Here is a 15,492-nt window from a genome sequence, read left to right as displayed (position 1 = left end):
AAAGTATTAGGATGTTACACGTGACAATAAAAATCAGGTCCTAAGAAAAATGCACGGGGACTGCCCTGGCGGTCCAGTGGTTAAGACTCTGCACTTCCAATGCAGGGGACGCGGGTTCGATCACTGGTCAGGAAACTAAGATCCCACATGCCATGTGGCGCAGCCAAAAAAGAAAAAAAGAAAAAAAAACTAGAAAAAGGAAAGAAAAATGCACAGCTCACAGCATCAGCCACGGTAAGCCTGGCTAGGTGCAGCTGTCTGAACTCAACTCCACCCGCTGACGGGCCTCGGCAGCACTAGGTGGCCCACGTGTGACCCCAATGCAGGCACCTGTGCTCAGGCCTTCCTCGGGCGGGGACTGGACACCCTAATGTTCACGTAGGAAAGTGGCTGTCGCCGTGCCCTCGTGTGGGGACATGGTGCTCCGGCTGCCACCCTGTCCCTCCTGTCTCCCTGAGTCTGTGTTGTGGAACACTTAGCCCGAGGTCAGACTGAGTGGCGGCAGATGAGAGGTAGGTGTCCACCATCGTCTGGGCCATTTTCCCTCCTCTCAGGCCCCCTCAGGGCCCCACTGCCCACAGAGCAGCCCAAGTCCCACGCGGCCTGCCCACGCTCGGCCCCTCCAGGGTCAGCTCCCGTCGACGAGGGGGGAGGGCCTGAGGAGGGCACGGGACCCTGGAGCCCTGAGGCCAAGGCCCGCCCCTCACCCACCTGGAAGGCCAGAGCCAGGATGCTCCTCGCCGCGGGCACGTCCCCGGCCAGCCACTTGGACTTGGCGCCCATGAGCCACAGCACCTCGGCTTTCGGGCAGTGGGCCACGGCCCGCTGCAGCAGGGCCTCCAGGGACTCCCTGCAAGACAGGGGCTGGTCACCACCAGAGAATGCAGGCCGCTCTCAGCCAAGCCGCGGGCACTGAAAAGACAGTTAGCGCTTCAAAGTTCGAAGCTGTCAATGATTTGCCAGACTTTTACAATGGGGAGAGCGTGGGGAAATCTTTTCTCTCCATAAAGGCTCGAAAGTCAACTACTGAAGAGGGTGCTACAAAGCAATGCATTGTTCAAACAGCAGAGTCTGATGGAACCTCTCAAGAGAGCCTTTTACAGCCGTGTGTCCTGGAGGCGTGATAACTTCGCGGTCTGGGGGCCGGGGCCTTTTCATCTCTAACCACAGATCCGCCGATAAAGATTACGACCCGAGTCTACTCTCCGGCATCTAGAGAAACTGTCTTATTGGAAGAAAGTTATTTTAGGTCACCATCAAGCAAGGAGCCTGGGTTTCAGGTGTGAAGCCCCCAACCCCTGCGCAGCCCACCACCCCTGTAATACCCCCGGCACAGACGACCTCCCCGGGCCTCGGCAGCAAGACCGAGTGAGCGCACAGAATCGTCTGCATGGCGTGAAGCTCGACGCCGGAACCAAGACCCCCAGGTCTGAAGCACTTGGCCCCCCTCACCGTGCCAAGGACACCAGAGCCAGGTGGGGGGAACTGGCCCTGAACCCAGGGCCCAAGACCCCCCGGGAGCAGCCCTGCTCTAGACAGGACTGTCCGGGTGAACTCGTACAGGGTGAACCGGCAGGGTCATTTCAAAGTGTCCCCAAAGGAGTTAACTGCAAAACACACAGCAGCCGGTGGGGACGGGAACTGCAGCAGCCAAGACTCCCTGAAAAGCCCAAGACTGATCGATGAGAGAGAAGAACAGCAACAGGGGCTCCGTGCTCCCAGCTGCAGCCCAGGGGGGACCAGGAGGCCCGAGCAGAGAGGACGCAGCAGAGGACCCGGGCAGAGGCTGCCCACCTAACTGCAGATGGTGCAACATCTAATTTAATCAGCAGTTACAGCCAATAAGGCAGACCCGAAAGGTTTTTTCAATTAAAGAGGACAATTAAAGAAAACTGTCAAGGACCTCCTCGGAGCACAAAAACCAGCCCAAACCCAAATGCAGCACAGCTGAAATGAAAAACAGGCCTGCCGGGGCCCAGATGCCGCACCGCCCACGCTGCCGAAGCCAGAGCCCACAGACGTGGGACTTCGGGCTCCAGCCCTGCCCCAGGGACCCCTCAAACCACCAGTGCCCCTGGCTCAGCTGCAGGCACTTGGGCAGATGGGCCCCTCAGTGCCTTGGCACTACACAACAGCAGCAATGCTAGCGCAGAAGGTGCCAGAAAGACAGCCTGGCTGAAAAGCCCAAGAGCTTCTGCCCCTCGCCGCAGAGGCTGGACCTCGAACAAGGCCCTAGCCCACCCGCGGGGACGAGAGGCCTAAAGCCGGCGCAGGGTGGCGGGCCTGCCACGTACCTGGTGCCGTGGTTCTTCTCAAAGTACGCGGCCCGCAGCCACACACTCTTCTTGCTGGGGAAGACCTGCAGGGCGTAGGCATAGATGGCTCGGGCACACTCCAGGGCGCTGTGGGCTACACACTAGGGCAGAAAGAGGGTCATAAACAGGGCGGCTCGGCACCGACCCAGGACGGGTACCCACTCTGTGACTCCCGACCCAAGCCCTGTAGGCCAGTTACAAAGACTCTGGGGCTTCCGTGGCCCCACGGGACCAAGGGACAGTCGCTCAGGGCCTGGGGGATGGGCAGGCCAGCCCATCTCTGGGGGTGAGCCCTGGAAAGCCCCACGCTCGTGGGCACCAAGGGTTTCCGCTCTTCCTGCAGGTCACAAAGCGCCGAGGACAGCTGCCTGCTCCAGCCCAAGTGAAGAGACGACAGAGAAACGGAAGAAAGTCTGAAAGGGCTCCAGAGTTACTGCTCGCACGGTCTGTCACCTGTCTGCAGGGTGATGCCCACCGAGGCCCCTGTGTTGTCAAGGGTGACGAGGAAAGTAAGGGGAAGCACAGAGTTCAAGTCCACACTCAGAATTAAAAGCCTCGACAACCAGCGGGAGCTGGGCTCTTCCCACGGGCAGGGACCGTGCAGGCTGCGAGCTCATTCTTCACACTTTTCTGTTGAAACCACGACGGCTGGCACTGGAGACTCTTTAGTGCTCACGAGGCACCCGGGTCACACGTGTGACACCGCGTGAGCTCCATGCAGACAGCGGCCACGGCCTGCATCCAGGGACCGGAGGGGGAGGAGAGCGCCCACACGAACAAGGGAGAAAGAAAAGCTCTGCACGGCAGGATCCAGCTGATCAACTCTCGTCAAACGCAGAAGCCACGCTATTTAGAAAACCAGCACCTGACAGATCCCACAGTAATAACTGACAGAAGCCAGAAGCATCATTAATGGACCCGCAAACTAGTAGGTCAAAGTTTGGTGAGCAACGGCATGTTTACACAGTCTCAGTGTCTCCCCACAAAATACTTACTAGTTACAAAGGGCCACAGCAGCCTTCCAGGGGAGGGACCTGGCAGGCACCGCCTGAGCTGCTCAGAGGATGTGCCCCCACCGACCCAGCAGGACAGAGTCCTGCGACGATCAGAGCCCGGCCGTGAGGACACAGCATGGAGACCAAACCAAGGGGCCTGTACCCTCAAAAAAGTCACACTCATGAAAAACGACAGACCAAAGCCCTCCCCCGAACTCTCGGGGCCACGAGACCTGTGGATATGACCCTGGTCAGCTCCTCAACCAGGACGCAGTCGGGTTTTTCCTTTTGCCAAAAGGCACTTAGTGAGCCAATCGGTGAAATGTGAATAAGGCCTCAGATTACACCATAGTCCTACATCAACACTGATCTCCTGAGCTTGATAGCTATGCTGTGGTTGCATAAGAGAAGGTCCCCTTTTAAAGAAACACACACGGAAATGTTTAGAGGGAAAAGGCCACCACATGTGCAATGTACTCTCAAACAGTTCAGGGAAAATAAGGGGCATGTGTGTGCAAGTGTGTGCACGTGTGGAGAACACAAAAGCAAATGTGGTGAAATGGGTAAGTCTGGGGGAATCTAGGCGTAGGGCGTAAAAGAATTCTTCTTACAGTTTTGCAACTTTTCTGTAAGTCTAAAGTTATTTTTTAAATCAAAGGCTATTGGGCTTCCCTGGTGGCACAGTGGTTAAGAATCCGCCTGCCGATGCAGGGGACACAGGTTTGAGCCCTGGTCTGGGAAGATCTTGCATGCCGCGGAGCAACTAAGCCCGTGCGCCACACTACTGAGCCTGCGCTCTAGAGCCTGCGAGCCACAACTACTGAACCCATGTGTCACAACTACTGAAGCCCACGCACCTAGAGCCCGTGCTCCGCAACAAGAGAAGCCACTGCAGTGAGAAGCCCACGCACCGCAATGAAGAGTAGCCCCCGCTCGCTGCAACCAGAGAAAAGCCCGCGCGCAGCAACGAAGACACAACACAGCGGGGGGGGGGGCTATTAAAAAGAGAGGGCCACATTTAAGGTATTAAGAGCCTCAAATGTTTTTATTGATTTTGAACCCATCATCTCTTCTCTGGAACACCACTCCAAGGAAATCATTTCAGAGGGGGCAATGTGCAAATGTTTTCTGAAGCGCAGGTTACAGCAAAGACCAGAGGTAGGGACGGCCCAGAGGTCAAGGGTGAAAAGCTGGGAAGGTTTGGGAGATGGATTCTAGGTCCAGGTTAGTAAGCGCTCAAATTCTAGCTCTGCAGCAGACTAACAGAAAACTGTACTCCTTACAGTTGCAACTTATGTTTAAAAATCAGAGACTTCCCTGGTGGCGCAGTGATTAAGAATCCGCCTGCCAATGCAGGGGACACATGTTCGAGCCCTGGTCTGGGAAGATCCCATGGACCGTGGAGCAACTAAGCCCGTGCACCACAACTACTGAGCCTGTGCTCTAGAGCCCGTGCGACACAACTACTGAGCCTGCACTCCAGAGCCCGCGAGCCACAATTACTGAGCCTGCATGCCACAACTACTGAGCCTGTGCTCCACAACAAGAGAAGCCACTGCAATGAGAAGCCCGCACACCCCAACAACGAGCAGCCCCCACTCGCTGCAACTAGAGAAAGCCTGCGTGCAGCAACGAAGACCCAATGCAGCCAAAAATGAATTAAATAAATTAATTAATTAAACAAAATAAAAATCAGCAGATCAGAAAGATTTCCAAACCAGAGCGGGTTCCCCATAAACACAGACTCCAGGCCCACGCGGCCACACTCACGCTGTCAGCATCTTCCATCCACGTGTGCTTCCGGTCTTCCTCCTCAATGCCAATCCCGATCACGGCACGCATGACCGCCTGGCAGGTGGCCACACTCCCAGCCTTGTCACACTCCTCGGCATCCTGAAAGAGGAACACAGAACTGAACTCACCACCCAGAGCTGCAGGAGCCTGACAGATGGGTGCGATGCCTGGACGGAGCGGGCTGCAGGGGGTGAGCTCCCAGGGTTCTGATGCCCTCGTGGCCCTGCCACTGCCCGCTGGCTGCGATCATCCTTCCCTGCCACCCAGCAGATAAGTATTCCACAAATCCCTAAGCTACCCACTTAACAAACATTACATAAGCACCTACTGTGTACAAAGTACTAGAGTAGGCAACTCAGTGGCCATAAGGGGTTGCTATGCTAAGAAAGTTCCAAAGCACTTGGGGGTGAAAGACGAGGTCACTCACACTCATACTGTCGGCCTGGGATCCAGATTCGAAGTGGACAAAAGGAAGAGCCACTCTAACCCAGAGAGGCAGACCTGACTGGGGGAAGAAGCCCAGTGCATGGAAGGTGAGACAGAAGCCTGGGGAGGGACCAGCCACCAGGGCGTTGCGGCAGGCGGGGGCACGGGCTGACCAGCAGAAAAGCCCTGGACTTCAGGAGAGCAACTCTCAGGACAAGCAGAGAGAAGACAGTCGTGGTTCCAGAGACGAGACACCGAGTGCCACTGAAGCCTCCTGCACAGCCGGTGGGAAGGACCAGCAATGCAGAGAGGAACGCGCGTTTACACACGTCAGACCAACGACATCGAAGTGTGCAGGCAAAGGTGGGGACAGACGTACACGTGTGCGGCTGAGGATGGACACAGGGACGACCTCTACCGCGGGCAGCTTCAAGCTCCCTATCAAAACAGAACTCACACAGGCTGACCCAGCAATGCCTTTTAAGGAACATACCCCCAGTCGTTCGAAACGACGGACGTGCCAGGACGCTTCTGTAGCACTGTTTGCGACAGCTAAAGGAGTAGGAAGCAGCCTGCTGACGCCATCACCCAGAGACTCCAGGCTGGCTGGACACGCCGGGCCAGGCTTCCCCGGCTGTGAGAGGAGCACAGCACAGCAGCCCTCGCCTGAGCCCCTCGGGCATGGTAATAAGCATCAGAAAGGCATCCCAGGCAGAGAAGAGCCAAGGGCAAAGGCTCAGGAGAGGGCACAGGCTGACCCACAGCCAAGGGGCAGAGCTCAGCACCCCAGAAGGGCACGGAGGGCACAGCACGCAGCACCAGGCACGAGAGAGGAGAGCCACACAGGGAGACAGCCCCGGGCATCCGCTCTGCAGAGGGTCCCCCGTGGTCTCCACTGAGCACAACCCAGCACAGGCGGGCTGGAAAAAACCGTCCAAAAGGATTAGTGGGAATGGTCCTCGGAGCACACCTGGGTCCAGGAACAGCGCCTGTTCCCACTGGCCAGAGTGGAGACCCCCCCAGGAGACACATGGCACTGAGCACATCACCCAGAGGTCACCTCCACAGGAGAGTGAGTCCCAAACTGCCCCACACTGACTACAGTGGGTCCCACCCAGCAAGTGTCGAGGCAAGACCCATGGGGTCAGAACGTTTCCAATACAGAACCGCGCACCAACACCGAAGCCCAGAATGCTCACAGTGGCACAAAAGCATCTGGCACCCAACAAGGGAAAACGCACAGCGTCCGCAGCAAAGCAAAGATTATCAGGCATGCAAAGAAACCGGGAAAGACAATTCATAATGAAGAAGAAAATAGTCAGTGTTTACCAAAATCAACCCCAAACTGACCCAGAGGTTAGAATGAGCAGACAAGGACACTAAAACAATTATTATAATCACGATCCACGTGTTCAAAATGTTATATGGCAACATGAAAGATGTGATAGAAGGTTTTTAAAAAGATCAAAATTCCTAGAAGTGAAAACTGCCAAGATCTAAGATGAAAAATGTCCTCGATGACGTCAACAGCAGATTAGACATTATAGAAGATTAGCAAAACTTGAGGACAAAGCAATAGAAGTTATCCAAGAAGAAACTGAGAGAAAAAAAGAGTATTTCTGTAACCGACCAGAGCATCAGAGGGCGTCTGAGCTCATACCACACCCACAGGAAAGACTAGACGTCCCCCAGGTCCGTGACCAGAGGTGGGGGCCCTCACCACTGCTCTTCGAGCCGGGCAAGCAGATGGGAAATAAAAGGTACCGTGCTGGAAAGGAGGAAGTAAAACTGTATTTACAGACGGTATAATCCTATACATAAAACATCCTAAAGAATCTGCTGAAACGATTACAATTTGATAAATGATTTCAGCAAGGTTACAGGACATAAGATCAATATTTAAAAATCAATTGTATTACTACACACGAACAACGAACCTGAAAATCAAAGTAAGAAAATATTCTATTTATGACAGCATCAAAAATAATAAAGTACTTTAGATTACATAAAATAAGTGTAATATTAGTACACTAAAACATTACTGAAAAAAATTTTTTAAAAACTAAATAAATGGGACTTGCCTGGTGGCGCAGTGGTTAGGAGTCCACCTGCCGATGCAGGGGACACGGGTTCGTGCCCCGGTCTGGGAAGATCCCACATGCCACGGAGCAGCTGGGCCCATGAGCCATGGCCGCTGAGCCTGCGCGTCTGGAGCCTGTGCTCCACAACGGGAGAGGCCACAACAGTGAAAGGCCTGCGTACCGCAAAAAAAAAAAAAAAAAAAAAAAAAAAACTAAATAAATGGAAAGACACCCCACGTTCACTGACTGGAAGAGTCACTACTGTTAGGATGGCACCAGTCCACCCAGATGACCTGTAGTGTAGATTCAATGCAACCTCTATCAAAATCCCAGCTGGCTACTTTGTAGGATCTGACAAGTTGACCCTAAAATTCATATGAAAACACAAAGAACCAAGCACAGCCGAAACAGTCTGTAAAGAACAAAGTAGGAGGACTCACAAAGCCTCCTCGTTTCAAAGCCACAGTAAGCGAAACAGTGTGGTGCTGGCACAAACCCAGACATACAGCCTAGCGGAGCAGGACTGCGATTCCAGAAGTATACTTTTACATTTATGACCACCTGGCTCTCCACAGCAGTGCCAGGACTACTCAACAGGGGAAGATTTAGTGGCGCCGGGACAACGGGACATGCACTTGTAAAAGCGTGAAGTTCAACTCTAAGGCAAATGGATCACAGACCTGCACTAAAAAAATAAAAATCTTAAAAAACACAGGAGTGGGGCTTCCCTGGTGGCGCAGTGGTTGAGAGTCCGCCTGCCGATGCAGGGGACACGGGTTCGTGCCCCGGTCCGGGAGGATCCCACATGCCGCGGAGCGGCTGGGCCCGTGAGCCATGGCCGCTGAGCCTGCGCGTCCGGAGCCTGTGCTCCGCAATGGGAGAGGCCACAACAGTGAGAGGCCCGCATACCGCAAAAAAAAAAAAAAAAAAAAAAAAAAAAACACAGGAGTAATCTTCATAACCTCAGGTTAGGGAAGGTTTCTTTGATATGATACCTAAAGCACGAGTAACAAAAGAAATAAATAAATTGGACTGTATCAAAAACATTTGCGCTATAAGCAATACAATCATCTGACAAATGACTTGTATCCAAAATATATACAAAAAATTCTTACAACTCAAAAATAGATAATAAACAATAAAAAGATAAATAACCCACTATATTAAAACCCACTGAATTACCTACTTTAAATGGGTAAATTTTATGGATGGTTAATTATAGCTTAACAAACTGTTAAAAAATGAAACAGAAAGAATAATTTAAAAAATGAATAGATCACCATGAGCTGGAAGACAGCTTCACGTGGCCTAATGAGCAGGTAATTGTGCCTGAAAGAGGATGAGTTGAAGCAACAGGGGACACAAATTTTCCAAATCCGATAAAATCTATAAATCCACAGATCCAAGATACTGAACAAACTCTACACACAAGAAACATGAAAAACCACACCAAGTCAGATTACAATCAAACTGCTCAAAACCCATGATACAGAAAAACATCTTAAAAGCAGATAGAAATCTTTTAATTTAGAAATTAAAAAAATTTTTAGTTTAATTTTTAAAAAAAAGTATGTACAGAGGAGCAAAGATGACAGCAGGTGTCTCGCTGGGAACCACCCAGGTAAGAACAGTGTCTTTAAAACACTGAAAGAAAAAACTGTCAACCTAGAATTCTACACCCAGAGAAAATATCTTTCAAAAGCAGGGAAGAAATAAAGACTGTTTCCAGACATTTAAAAACTGGAAGAACTGGCCATCAGGCCTGCACTGAAAGAAATGTTCAAAGAAGTCCGTCAGGCAGAAGGAAGATGACACCAGCTGGAAACCGGGATCCACACAAAGTAATGAGAATGTCAAAAATGGTTAAACCACACTAAATAAATAAAGGAGCTGAATCTAGATGATTCGATTTTAGAGGTACGTATGAGGCCTCGCACCTGAGATTTTAAAACATTGCCCAAACACAGGAAGGGAAGAGAACAGAGGTACTGATCCATCGCCACCTCCTCGGGAGGAGGGCGATGCTGGAGCAGCTCCGGTGCAGCAGCTGGAGCCACTGGGAGGAGGGCAAGCAGCACTGCGGCGGCAGAGGCACGAGAAGGGAGGCGGCAGAGGTCTGGGGCCGCCTTCCAAGGCTGAGGGCAGTGGGTGAAGCAAACGGGCAGGAGGAGGCAGGAGAGGGCAGCTGTGGCCTGGCAGCGGGTTTGAGTGCTTTCAAAGACCTCGCTGGCCACGATCTACAGAAGTTAAAGATGGGGACGTGAGAGACAGAAGCTCTAAGGCTCACTCTCTTTTAAATCGTATCCTCTCTACTGGAAAAGCAGGGCTGGTCGCAAGCGTCGGCACACTGAAGTTTTCCCCAAGATGCACTCAGGCTTGCACCTCCATAGAAAGCCACGAGGTGATCACATAAGGAGAAGCCACCCCTGTGCCTGCTGTGCCTGCCAGCATGAGGACGGGCCTCTCAGGTGCCACCCCGATGTCCCCACCCTCCAAGGGACTCTGACGAGCAGGAGGGCATCCGCGTTTAAAGCAGACACCATGGCACCTGCCAACCTCACCTGGATCCACTGCTCACGGTTGATCTCCACGCCGTTGGCCCGCAGGGAGGTGATGGCCCGGTCGATGATCTTCTCCACCATCTGTGTGTTCCCATTGGCCTCCTCCAGCTTGGCGGCCGTGATCCAGATGTGCCGGTCCGTAGGGATGTTCTCCCGGGCCTTATTTAAGACCTTGCGGGCATTTTCGTAGGTCTCTAGCCTGGCCAGGGCGAGCCAGAGCTGCACGGAGAGACCCGCCAGGTCAGGGGGACCCTCCACAGGCCACAGCCCTTGCACAAAATCCTTTGTACAAGTTTTCAAGGACCACTTTTTTTTTTTTTTGTGGTACCCGGGCCTCTCACTGTTGTGGCCTCTCCTGTTGCGGAGCACAGGCTCTGGACACACAGGCTCAGCGGCCATGGCTCACAGGCCCAGCCGCTCCGCGGCATGTGGGATCTTCCCGGACCGGGGCATGAACCCATGTCCCCTGCATCAGCAGGCGGACTCTCAACCACTGCGCCACCAGGGAAGCCCTCAAGGACCATCTTAAACAGGGCCCGGGGACGTGTGCATGTTCTGCCTCATCTGCAGGCTGTCTGGTTACGCTTCTGACTCACTTAGTGATGTGACTGACATGAATAGGTGATGGGTTCTCAGCCCCGCGTTCCAAACACTGGTTAAAGGCACACAGCGTTAGGACAGAAGGTGAGCAGGGTGTGACTGTCGCCTTCGCAAACTGAAAGGACACGGGTGTTCAGCTGTCTGGAGTTCTCACACCCCAGGTTTTGATTCTGCAACAGTTTATCACCAAAAATGTGTATGGGCTCTACTTATTTTTATGTAAATAAATTAAGATTAATTTTGTTTGGAGAATTTCACAACACCCCTTAGGATTAATTAAAGACAGACTGAACATCATAAAATCATGACTAAAAGTCATTTCACAAAACGCTGTGAACAAGAAAATTTTAAACTAAAGAAATCCAAGTAGCTCTGAGGCACAGCCAACCTCCCACTGGGCTGGCAGAGACATACCAGTCTTTTCTGTCACCCTTCAGGTCCCACTGACAAACTTCGAGCTGAACTAGGAGGACTGGTCCCTGAAGAAGAGTGCTCGGCGCGGAGCTCCCCAAGGGGTCGGGGCCGAGCTGAGATTCTGCTCTGCATTTCCTTCAGGAGCATATGGTCACTGCGCTTGCTGCCAGGCAGCTGGACCACAGGCAGCAGCCCAGGAGTCCCTCAGTGAGCTCAAGGCCCAGCCAACACCTCCTGCAGACACTGGCCTCGGGCTCAGGCCTCCGCAGGGCAGGGGACTCACCTCCACGCTAGTGGGGCAGCACTCCACAGCTCGGCTGAGCATGATTCTAGCATCTTCGGGCTCTTCCAGCTCCACGGCCGCCTTCCACAAGCGAACTGAGTTTGGAACGTGCTCAAGGGCTGGGAAAGGTCAAACAAGAAACCAGATCACAGAAAAACGGAAGTGAAAGCAAGATACTGTGTCACAGAGGATGCTGCTGCCAGCAAGTCCAGATGGTCTCTGCCCTGGGTGACAGGCCGGGACTTCACATGGGTCCCTCGGGTCTGGACAGACACCAACGAGACCAGTGCAGATGTCCCAAATCAGCAAGCAAGGGTGGCAGAGAAGGCTGTGCATCATCTCACACCCATTCACACTTGAAAATCAACATTAGAAAACGAGGCAGCGCAGACCAGGCACCTGCTGCCCAGGAAGGGCCAGCCGAGTAGGCTGCGTGTGAGTGAGTGTGCGGAAGTCACGGGGACAGAAAGTGCCAATGACTCTGGGATCCGCATCTGCCCAGGACGGCAGAGCAAGGGCTCCTCCCTGGACCCCAAGGAGCACGAGAGCAAAGGCACCAGGTGCTGCACCCCACTGGCAGCCTCGGGGCCTCAGTTCACACGAGTGACAGCAGGAAAGGGGGACCAGCTCCCAGGAGAAGCTATGACATCCTGCAGTCCGGAAACTCCCAAACCTCTGTTTAAGCAGCAGAGCCCTTCCTTCAGATGCAATTTACTGAAAAAGCCAAAACACTGGGCAGCTAAACACAGAGCCCTGCAGCAGGGGGACTAGGGAGGCTGAAGCAAGGCCTCCAGTCAGCCCCTGGCAGGCGTGACGGTGACTAAGAGCTGATGAGGGCAGGAAACCAGAACAGCCCAGAGGAGATCTTCTTTCTAGAAAACACACGGGCCAAGCTTGCGGGAAACAGCCCCAAGATTCAATGGTGCAAAATCTGCGGACCCACCAAGTCTCTCGCGTTCCTCCCTTCAGCAGAAACAGCCCCTCCCACTTCTGGGAGACGGGCTTCCCTCCTTTATAGGCCTTTGAAAAAGGGGTGCCCCTCCTCTCCTGTGGCCAAACAGGATGGCAGTGGCTCCAGGTCACTGCACACCATGCCAGTCCCTCCCTGGCTGGTGAGCAGGAAGCAGCACGTGCCCGAGATGCTTAAGACCAGTGGGCCAGAGGTGGGGAGACACACCCCACGAACCCCAGGGACCCACCCCCAGTGAGTTTCAAAGGTTCCCATGGTCCAGGGCTCATGGGGACCTCTCCTCTATGACAAAAAACGAGCTGCCACTCCGGAACCACCTGCCATGGAAGACGATGCCCCGGCCTGCGGCCCAGGGCTCTGCAAGGACCACAGCGCCACCAGCCTGCAAAAAGAGGTGCAGCCAAGGGATTGGCCCCTGGGCTTCTCTGGCCTGACCACACCTGTTACTCGGCCCAGCGCCGGCAGGGCACCAGCTGGGGGGACCCTCGCAGGAGGCCACACGCAGTGACAGCGGTGCTTCTTGCTTGACTAGGACCCCCAGGGCCAGGGGGGAGCGCTGACAGGCATGTGGCCGCGGGCTGCATGTCATCATCCCTGGGGGAGCCTGGTCCCTGTCCCCACGAGTTTGAACTCAGCTGTCCAGAGGTCTCATCCCGAGGGACACGATGTGTCCAAAGGCCCGTGGCCATGGTTCTCCTGCACTGGAGGCTGAGGCGGACCCAGTTCTCTGGCCTCCACGCGTCGCCAGACCAGCCCCGGCTGGCGAGGTGAGCCCTGACCCCCACGGGGAGACCGGTCTGCCACCGTGTGCGCGAGGGGAGACCTCAACCATAGCCCAGAGCGGCGTCCCGAGGCCTGGCTGAGCAGTCCCACTTCCCGGAGTGACAGTCACCAGGAAGCACAGCAGCCCAAGAAAGCCAAGACCACCGAGGGAACAGCCCCTCAGCAGTGATGTCAGATAAGGAGGCCTGCGGGGGCCCGCCCCGCCCGCCCTGCCTGCGCCCTCCCCCTGGTCACACTCCACGCCCGTGGCCATGGGGTTGTTAACTTCACCCCGCGACGGGCGTGAGGCCCAGGATGGCCCCACTTTTCGGGAGAGACTGGGAACTCCTCTGTTGGCATTTCATCAATAGCCCCCAGGACCGGAGCTGAAGCCAACCACTGCTGACGAGTCCAGATCTCACCAAGGTGCTCCCCAGAGACCATCCACCACGCCAGGTCAAGGCTATCGCCAAGAGCTGTGGCCAGCCAGGGTGGCAGGGCCGGCCCGGTCGGGAACGGAGCAGTCTGAACTAGACAGCCTGCGATCAGAGGCCAACGCACTCTCTGGCCCTTGGCCCCAAGGTGGGGACACATGGTGCCATCCTGTACTCACTTTATGGACCAGAGCACGCTGGCTGGAGACAGAGTCACTCCACTGTTCCAGGCCTGCATGATCAGCCGAGGAACACGGTGCCTGACACCTTCATCGTGAGCGAAGCCCACAGGAAGCAGCCGCAGCCTGGCCCCCGGAGCACAGCGCTCACAGGCCCACAGGTGCCCCTACAGATGACAGCACGCAGACTGAGGCCAAGCACCCGCCCCACGTCACTCAGCCTCCTAAGGCCTCAGGTCTCAGAGTAGCATGTGAAGCTCCGGTTCTCCCATCAAAGGACCACGATGTCAGCTGCACCAGCTGGACCCAGAGCTCAAGCGGAAACTGAGCTGGCACGGAGTCCTCCCCAGTCACTGATGGAAGTAACTGTCATTGGTTTCCAAACATCAGATCCTTCCAGCAGTAGCTGTCAGGTTCACCAAGCGCTAAAGGAGGCATCGCCAGCTGTGCCCCCAGGCACCTAGAGAAAGAGTGCTGTTTTTGGAAACACTCTAAGGACGGGGAAGGCCAGGAACAGGACCGGGGAGCAGGGTGGAGGCCAGCTAGGGGCTCCACCCTCTCCCCACCTTCGCGCAGCCTGACGGAAAGCAGAGCCGGGAGGCCCGCCCCCCTTGGGGCCCAGGACGGCCTGGAAACCAATCGCTCGACCCTCCCCTGGAGGCCCCCTTCCAGGCCCAGCCCTCTCTCCAAACCTGAAGCCAACTGGAAATGGACCCAGGTAATCTGGGGGTGAACAGGGAGTGGCCACAAAGCCATTCTGACCGTTCATCACACTGTGGCAGGGGTCGGTAGAGCTTTCCTAAATAAATCATGCTGATTACCCAGAGTTTAATGTGTTTGTCATTAGAGCACTATTTTCCTGGCTGAAAAGAGATGAGCTGATGTCTATAAACCAACACAGGGGCTGACGCTCCGCCCGGCCTCAGGTTAAGCGTGGCAGAGCTGCAATCAAGACACCAGACCCAAGGGAGGAACACAAACTGGAACGCACACACACTCACACACGGTCAGAGTCACACACAAGTGGCCACCACCTGGCCCCTAACACACACACAGAGTAGAGCGTCACAGGCCGCAGCCAACAACCCCTGCACATCTGGTATCACACGCCCCTGACGGTTCACGCAAACACACACCTTAGAAACAAGAGCTGGAAACGGCCCACTGCAAGCTGCCCTCAGTTCCCCAAAACACACCTATTCTACCCACGCTACAAATTCACGGGGAACAAGCCGTCTGCGCAGGCTTACTCCAGGTCAGCCCTCCGACCAGCTGGTGTTGAATCTGGAACAAAAGTCAAAAGCAGCATCTCCTCTACGGCTCCAGTGAAGGGAGCAATGCTGTTCTTTTCTCACTTCTGCAACAATGAAAAGCAAACTACCCACAAAAGCTCCATCTTGGCAGTGACTCCTAGGTGGACTCAGTTTCCCCGGCGTGCAAACCGTTCAGCGTGCCACGAGCCAATGGCACACACGCCAACACACTGCCCTGCAGGAATTTCCCAAGACGGGAAGGAGTTACTTCTCGTGCCACTCTGGTGCGACCACCGAGGCAGTTAAGACTCAGACCCGAGTGGCACCTTCTACCTGCTGCGGGCGGAGACGGGAAGTCTAGCGCTGCAAGGCCAGCTTCTAGTGGCTCCGTTGCCCTGCACACAGCACCTGCACGCGGCATTCCA

General features: G+C 54.7%; 1 protein-coding gene across 3 annotated transcripts in view; it reads right to left on the bottom strand.

Moving 5' to 3' along the window:
• The window catches only part of PRPF6 (pre-mRNA processing factor 6), a 34,970-nt gene that overhangs the window by 6,620 nt on the left and 12,858 nt on the right, over positions 1-15,492 (bottom strand). For all 3 annotated transcript variants that reach the window (XM_079720203.1, XM_079720204.1, XM_079720205.1), the window contains exons 10-14: positions 11,470-11,588; positions 10,173-10,391; positions 5,081-5,203; positions 2,295-2,416; positions 712-850 (exon numbers count right to left, since the gene is read on the bottom strand). In XM_079720203.1, coding sequence (XP_079576329.1) covers positions 712-850; positions 2,295-2,416; positions 5,081-5,203; positions 10,173-10,391; positions 11,470-11,588 — 722 coding nt within the window. The remainder of the gene's footprint in view (positions 1-711; positions 851-2,294; positions 2,417-5,080; positions 5,204-10,172; positions 10,392-11,469; positions 11,589-15,492) is intronic.

This window comes from Hyperoodon ampullatus (assembly GCF_949752795.1).
Source record: "Hyperoodon ampullatus genome assembly, chromosome: 14".
Classification (NCBI taxonomy): Eukaryota; Metazoa; Chordata; class Mammalia; order Artiodactyla; family Ziphiidae; genus Hyperoodon; species Hyperoodon ampullatus.
Note: the sequence above shows the minus strand (reverse complement) of the source record. Positions and strands in the feature narration are given on the sequence as shown.